The 8,100-nt window shown below is 38.5% G+C and overlaps 1 protein-coding gene across 4 annotated transcripts in view; it reads left to right on the top strand.

The window, feature by feature from the left end:
* LOC106521792 (ninjurin-2) overlaps positions 1-4,679 on the top strand; it is a 26,082-nt gene extending 21,403 nt beyond the window's left edge. Inside the window, exons 2-5 of one of the 4 annotated variants that reach the window (XR_001310713.1) lie at positions 724-860; positions 965-1,044; positions 1,586-1,818; positions 3,272-3,320. Coding sequence is in view for 3 of the 4 variants with exons in the window: in XM_014014518.1 (XP_013869972.1) it covers positions 724-860; positions 965-1,044; positions 3,272-3,438 (384 nt within the window). In the remaining variant the exon portion in view is untranslated. Of the gene's footprint in view, positions 1-723; positions 861-964; positions 1,045-1,226; positions 1,383-1,585; positions 1,819-3,271; positions 3,574-4,425 lie in introns of those variants that run through there. The other 3 variants (XM_014014520.1, XM_014014519.1, XM_014014518.1) reach the window with 3 other exon arrangements.
* The last annotated feature ends 3,421 nt before the right edge of the window (positions 4,680-8,100 follow it).

The following is an 8,100-nucleotide window of genomic DNA, read 5'->3' as shown; positions in this document are numbered from 1 at the left end:
GTTTTATAACAACAATTTCTGTGTCCATTTCTGACAAGTGGTAAATTGTTTTATTTACTTTGTTCTGCTTTTAATTTTTTAAAATTCTACCATATATTTTCTTTTGCTGGTCATTTAGAAGAGATTTTATTTTTAAATCATGACAATTCTCTGCATTAAAGAAGGGCTTCCCAAACTTTTCCATGTCTTCTCCCTTGCAAACCTGCAAACATTTCTGCAAAATATGTAAAGAAACGACAAATTTTAGTGTTTTCTCACTAGTTATTTAATTTGTTTAGCATCAGAATTTTTATTAATTAATGTTTTAAACACTAACACACTCTTACTAAAAAACAACTTTTCAACAATCTATTGACGATAAGAACGGGAAAAGTAATTTAACCTCTCTTAGGCTATGCTAAATAACATTTCAATTTATTATTATAAATAATATGTTTTAAAAATGATTTTAAAAAATTGGATTTTATGATAATGATTTAAAACATTTAGTAGATTTAATTTTTTTCTCATCTTCCTACTAACTTTCTGAGGTCCCACTAGCGCCCCCTGGCGGCTTTCACTTTAAATAACACTGCATTAAAACCATAAAGTGTTGCATCCAGTCATGTGAACTGGACTTTTCAGTGGTTTTGTTTTAAGGAGACCAAAGGCATATTGCATGAATAAATAAATGGATGGATGGACTTTATAAAAACAATATATTTATATGTGTTTGTGTTTCAGGTGGCTTCAGCCTCCAACTTGAACATGAACCTGTACGCCACCAAGAAGACAGCAGCTGAAGGCATGCTGGACATCGCTCTGTTCCTGGCCAACATCACACACATGAAGACGGTCATCGAACAGGGAGCTGGATACAGGTAGATAGACTATTTGTGAGTTAGATATCATAATTAATTTTCCAATTTTTGTTTTCACATTATTAATTTTGTTTTCAATCCAATTTCTGTCTTTTGATYGTCAGGTACTACGCTGCCGTCCTGACGCTCATTTCCTTCTCCCTGGCTCTTCAGATAGTGGCCGGTGTCCTGATCATCATCATCGGTGAGCATTAATTAGAAAAATCACTCAGCTCTTGTTTCAGAACTCACCATATTAACACACTCACTCGCTAACCCTGCTGGTTTTATTGGGACRGGCGCAGACGGTCCATAACGGGAGTAAAAATGTATTTGTCTGCATGTGTTTTTGTGCATTTCGTCCTTGTTTTCGTCCCTGTGCTGCAGCCCGGAGAGACATCACCGTAGAGGCCGACCAGAAGYGCCTGGACAGCTTGAACAACCACACGACCGTCGTTATCTTCGTCATTTTCATCACCAACATCTTCATCACCGTGCTTGGGATGGAACGCACCGGCCTCTTCGCCAGGATGCACTTCTGACGTTTGTTTTTGTCTAATCTCTTCTAAATCCTGCGTGTGCACGTGTATAACTCAGAGTGAATAACTTATTGTTTCTAACACTCTGGTGGGTTTAGATTTGTCAGAACGATCGAGATGAACCAAAGGACCAACGAGCTGTTTGTGTTTCTGCTTTGTTGTCTCTGTGTGTGTGTGAATGTGTGTGCGTGTGTGTGGTGCGCACAGCTCGTTTTGAGCTGACCCTCCTCCCCTCGTGTCGACGGTGCCTAAACTTCCTGAACAATCTGCTCACCGGCCTCGTCTTCCTCACTCTCGTTGTGAACGTGGTCAAAGCGGCCTTCGGCACACAACGCAGCTGCCTGCTGCGGTGGCTGTTTCAGCGCTTCGTTTTATGAGAAACGCGCCTCAGGCAGACACATGTTTGTCTGCGTGTCCTCGAGTTCAGCCGTTCACACCAGGTGTGATGAAGCAGAGAAACACTTCTGAAGAAGCTCACTGAATGACGCATCAACACGCAAACAGATAGAAGATGCTAATTTAGGATGCTAGCTTTCTAGCTAGGTGTGAAAATAAGATGCATGTTCATTTTAAACTTCAGAAAACCACCGCTCTCTGTTTTTATAAACAAGTTTAACATAGCTGAGCTTATTTTAGATGTTTTTTTCAGAATTAACCTATTAAATTAGTGTTTAGCTAATTTAGCTAGCCACTATGCTAACGGCTGACCTTTGAGGCCTAAAACGGAGGCCTCAGGCTCATTTAGGTCAATTCGACCTAAAGTACAAAATGACTTTAAGTTATTTACTTTTATCTATTTAGGGGAACGGTTGGGGTCTCACTCAAAACACCACGACATGTGGGCATGGCAGGGAATCGAACCTGCAGCTTTCTACTCCCACAACAGCTTCTCTTCTCTGTGGCACAAACCTTTTCCCAATAAGCTATTTTTTTATCAACTGTAAACAGCTATCTTCTGTTTGGATCATTAATGTTTATCAGCTGAAGACAAATTTTTGCTCACAGATATTTCATTTTAAAGTTAATTAAATCAAACGTAACGTGGAAAATATGAGTTTTAAGTTTTTGCTAAACACAAAAGTAGACAAATTATGCAGCAAAACTAATAGCAGTATGCTCAAATTTTAAACAAAGTCTTAGCTCGATCAGCTAGCTCTCTATTACAAGGTGTTAGGATGACTCTAAGCTACTACCAAACCAAATTTGAGCTCAAAAATGTTAAAATTTACAGAGTTAGAGTCATTTTTGTGTTTGCTAAGATTGATTAGCTTTGGTGGCTATCTTGAATCGGATTGTCTCCAAAACTTAATCAGTCATAGTTGCAGATTCATTGATTTCTTTCTGAGTGTTTCATTAAAATACGTCCTCCGGTTCATAAGATATTTTGCCAACAGAYAGAGAGGGAGGACTATAGATGTCATAACGTTAAGAAAATATGTCACCCAATAGCTGTGCTTGGAATRTGTGTTGGGAATGACTCTCAGCTACTGACGCCACAAATCTGAGTTCAAAATATATAAAACTGATTGAGTTGTAGCCTTTTTTGTTGTTGCTAAGTTTGAGCATGTTCTGTGGCCATTTTGAATCGGACTGACTCCAAAATTGAAACAATTGCAGATGTGCCTTTAGWGACTGTTTTGATAGAGTTTTATCAAAATCCATCAAGTGGTTCAGGAGATATTTTGCTAACAGACATGCATACTTCATTTAGGTTCAGTTTAAAGTCCAGTCCAAGTATAACATGTGACACAGAAAAAARGAATGGAGGGTGTGAATGAGTTTTATCTTTCTGCATGTTAGCTGTGAGCGTGCCACCATGTGTGAACTGTACGTGTGTTGGAAATATTTGAAACTGTGTGTTTGTGCATGTGTGTGYGTGTGTGTGTGTTGTAGCCCGCAGGGACCTGAACGTGGTGTCCAATCAGAGGCGACTCGACTACCTGAACAACGTCACCACGGGAGTCATCTTCGTCACCACCGTGGTCAACTTCTTCGTCAGCTTCTTTGGGTCCAAGCGGACCGGCTTCTTCCGCTGGCTGCTGGCGAGACTCCACTTCTGATCCCTGCAGACGCGTTTCACATCCACAAAACTCCAAACAATCCACACTCAAACATTAGATTTTAAAGTGCTTGTGACACATCTGTCCATCAAATACAAAAAGAAAACACATTTTATTTAAGAAACCTTGCATAAAACATGTGATTTTACCCATGTTGTCACATAAATGACATATTTTTCTTTTGAACCGGGCTCATCCAAAGTGCAACAGGAAGTGACATCAAAGGGGAACTTTTTTAAGAAAGAGAACTCTCTGGTCTTTGTTTATTGAAACAATATTATTTGAACTCTGACTCGTTCTCATCTCTCTGACAGTGACTCAAAATAATCTGAAGAAACATCAGATTATTCTCTACAATCTGTGTCGTTAGCTATTTTATCAATGCTTTGTTCCATGCAGATATTCCCCTTTGACATCACTTCCTGTTGCTTCACATGCAAATATCTCAACAACTGTTCATCCCAGCAGCAGGAAATTATTTTTGCAATATGCTAATAACGTTGTCTTTCCAATAATGCCTTTATATTTATTTTTAAAATTTCATGTCACAGGCACTTTAAATATTGTGTAAAGTGGTTCAATAATATCCAACTAATCCACACTTTAATCCACTGTCAAAGGAAAAGAGAAAGTTTAAAAAGTCTTAATATGTTTGTGTAAGATTTGTGTTTTTTTCCACTGTTTTAGACTTTTATACGAGTTTTCTGTGTGTTCTGTTCAAGTGTTTTCTTTAATTGACATTAAAAATGTTTTTGATGTTTCCTGTCAGACAAAAATCAGGGTGGATGTGTGGAGAGAGCTGAATAAATGGATTTAACAGAAACTGGTGTTGTGAGTTTTCACTAAATTAAAAATATATTTTTTTTCCTTTTTGTTAAATAATTTTTTAATCTAATTGGAATGCAGCCTGCCCAAACCAAAAAAAAAAACAGGGTTTACTCGTTAATCGTTTTCATTGTGTTGTACGCATGTGTTTGTGTGACGCAGGCCGACGGAACCTGAACAACTCGGCTCTGCAAAATCGCCTGGACTATCTGAACAACGTAACAACCATCATAGTCTTCCTCACCACAGTCCTCAACTGCTTCATCAGCACGTTTGGCATGCAGCGAACCGGACACTTCCCCTGGCTCATGAAGCGCATTCACTGAAACAAACATCTGATTATCTGATTAGTTTCTAACATCCTCCGTCTGCTGCAGAGCAAACTCTGTTACACTCAATAAATATGAGTCTGTTTGTTTTGTGTCTTGGTGTTTTATCTAAAGAGGCTTTGATTTTCTCGAATTGATCATTTTAAAATGTAGATGCTGCTGGGTTTCCACTTTATAAGAAGCCACTATCCCTGCAGGAATGACAGATCCAGAGCCACATAAAAAATGAATCTCTTCTTATAGACGTAAAAAAAGTGAAAATTTACTGTTTAGCTTGTTAGACACTGGAATTCAGAAGTAGAGAAAGATGATGGAAGGTGGGACTGAAGTACAACCCCTGGCAAAAAGTATGGAATCACCAGTCTTGGATGAGCACTCATTCACACATTTCATTCTGTAAAACAAACTCAGATCAAAAACATGATACAATAATAAGGTCATTCCAAAGTGCAACTTGTTGGCTTTCAGGAACACTCAAAGAAGTGAAGGGAAAACATTGTGGAAGTCAGTGAATGGTACTTTTATTGACCAAGCACAGGGAAAATATATGGAATCACTCAATTCTGAGGAAAAAATTATGGAATCATGAAAAACAGATAAACAAAAGACCATTCAAAATACATCACTARTATTTAGTTGCACCACCTTTGGCTTTTATAATGGCTTGCAGTCTCTGAGGCATGGACTTGATGAGTGACAAACAGTATTCTTCATCCATTTGGTGCCAATTCTCTTTGATAGCAGTTGCCAGATCAGCTTTGCAGGTCGGAGCCTTCTTGTGGACCTTTTTTTTTTCAATTTCCATCACAGGTTTTCAATTGGGTTGAGATCTGGACTATTTGCAGGCCATGACATCTACTGAATGTGTCTTTCTCCAAGGAATGCCTTCACTGTTTTTGCCCTATGGCACTATGCATTGTCATCTTGGAAAATTATTTCATCACCTCCAAACATCTGTTCAACTGAAGGGATGAGAAAAATGTCCAAAACGTCAATGTAAACTTGTGCATTGATAGAAGAATTAACCACAGTCATCTCCCTCTCTGACATGCAGCCCCATATCATCAAGGACTGTGGAAATTTGGTTRTTTTCTTCAGGCAGTCCTCTTCATAAATCTCACTGGAACGGCATCAAACAAAAGTTACAGCATCATCACCTTGTCCAATGCAGATTCTTGACKCATCACTGAAGATAACTTTCATCCAGTCATCCACAGTCCATGATTGCCTCTCCTTAGCCCATTGCAGTCTTGTTCTTTTTTGTTTAGGTGTCAATGATGGTTTTCTTTTAGCTTTCCTGTATTGAAATCTCATTTCCTTTAGGCGACTTTTTATGGTTCGGTCATATATATTGGCTCCAGCTTCCTCCCATTTATGCTTCATCTGCTTAGTTGTACTTTTTAGGTTTTCAAGACAAATAGCCTTAAGTTGTTCATCTTGATGCTTTGATGTCTTTCTTGGTCTACCAGTACGCTTGGCTTTAACAACCATTCCATGCTGTTTGTATTTGGTTCATATCTTGGATACAGCTGACTGTGAACAGCCCACATCTTTAGCAACCATGCATGAAGAATTACCTTCTCTTTTGTTTCAAGAGACATTTCTCTTGTTGGAGCCATGGTTCTTGCCACTCCACTTCGTCCAGCAGCCCTCCAAGGTGTCATGACTGCAGGCGTTTTTAACTGCAGACTAACGAGCAGATCTAATCTGAGGCAGGTGTTCATTTAGGGAAAGGAAATTGACTGGGTGTGTCCTTATTTTCTACCTCCAATTTGAGTGATTCCATACTTTTTTCCTCAGAATTGAGTGATTCCATATTTTTTTCCCAGTGCTTGGTCAATAAAAGTAACATTCACTGACTTCCACAATGTTTTCTCTTCATTTCTTTGAGTGTTCCTGAAAGCCAACAAGTTGCACGTTGGAAAAACCTTATTGTATCATATTTTTGATCTGAGTTTGTTATACAGAATGAAATGTGTGAATGAGTGCTCAKCCAAGACTGGTGATTCCATACTTTTTGCCAGGAGTTGTAGTATCCTTTATTTAATCAAGAAATTAACTCATTGAGATTTAAATCTTTTCCAAGTGTGACCTGGCCAAGACAGCAGCTAAATAAATAAATAAATAAATAAATAAATAAATAAATAAATAAATACAACAAATTAATTAAAATTACAAAACTAACAGACATCACATAATTACACTTGAGGACATTTACAGGGGCCAAGTGATCTGCGTTCTCTGTCGTTTAAATTTTAAAATTTGAATTGTCCCAAGGTAGTGTAGGGGGCTTAAGGTGAATTAAGCTTTTTCTGCATCTCTCATACATATAGCATGAGGAAAGTTTTACCAAGGTATTTTCTCATTACTTTTAATATCTTGACTGTGCGAAGTGAAAGTGACACAATAAGTGGACGTTCAGACGAGTTCAAGTTGATTCATAAAGAATATGCAATCATTTATTTACACAAATTGAACAAATCATAAGTACACCTGATTGTGGTTGTTCCTATAACAAGCTCCAAAGTTAAATGAGATAAAACTCGCGTCCGAAATTTGATTCACATCAACTCAGATTACTTATACAGAACAGTAAAACGTCAGTTCTGATGTTTCAACCAAACTATTTTACTGGCACTTTCAGCTTAAGTTTTGGCAAATTAAGAACAAGAAAAGGATGAAAGTAAGGTTAGTATTATACTAATTTTACTTTATCAAGTGTGGTCAACCGGATCAGCACGTCCCTTCTGCACTCAGTTTCCACATGACACGTCACCCGGAACTCGTCAGTTTTACCTGGTGATGGCTTCTTAAGCAACCCCTGGGTAGGAACTGCCTCACCTCCGATCAGTCAGGGAACTTTTTAAATCGGCTCGCTCACTGTCCCTTGGAGAGAAAGGTGTTATTTCAGGTAACTTTTCGTCTGTTTCAGTCCAAACCATAAAGATTCAAGCTGTACATMCGGTGCCTTCTTTCAAAATAAAATCTCCCCTCGGGAGTTAAAACCCACTTGGAGGCGAGAAGCCTCGGGTGGGAAATCCGGCTGGTGTGCCGCTGTCCTGGCTGTTAGATCTCCCCTAGTTAGCTCACGGGCTAAGGCCTAAAAGCYAGCTAAGTCTCTCCCGAGAGAGAAACTCAGCTTTCTTCCCAGTTGGCATCAGGAAGAAGAGTGTGTCACTCAAAGGCGTCTGTGTTAGTAATAGAAACTGAGACTTTGGTTCCGCCCTCAGGCGTAAGATGAGTCAGAGAAAGGAAGAAAGATAAAGACTTCCCAGCCAGGTGCCAGTCAAGGTTAAATTCTGTAGTTGTTCAACAACAGAATATGATAACATTTCTGTTCAGCTTTTCTTCTGATAGACTCTAAGAGAAATCACTGCAAAACATTTATRATGATTAATTAACATTTCTGTTTAAGTAATCAGTCTGAACCATTCTGTTAGTCCAGATAAATGACAGATTTTCTCAAGAAAAATCCACAATTATATTACTGTGAACACAGTAATATAAT

This window comes from Austrofundulus limnaeus, unplaced genomic scaffold (genome assembly GCF_001266775.1).
Source record: "Austrofundulus limnaeus strain Quisiro unplaced genomic scaffold, Austrofundulus_limnaeus-1.0 Scaffold115, whole genome shotgun sequence".
In the NCBI taxonomy this organism is placed as follows: domain Eukaryota; kingdom Metazoa; phylum Chordata; class Actinopteri; order Cyprinodontiformes; family Rivulidae; genus Austrofundulus; species Austrofundulus limnaeus.
The sequence above is the reverse complement of the archived record's forward strand: the minus strand, read 5'-3'. Positions and strand labels throughout refer to the sequence as shown.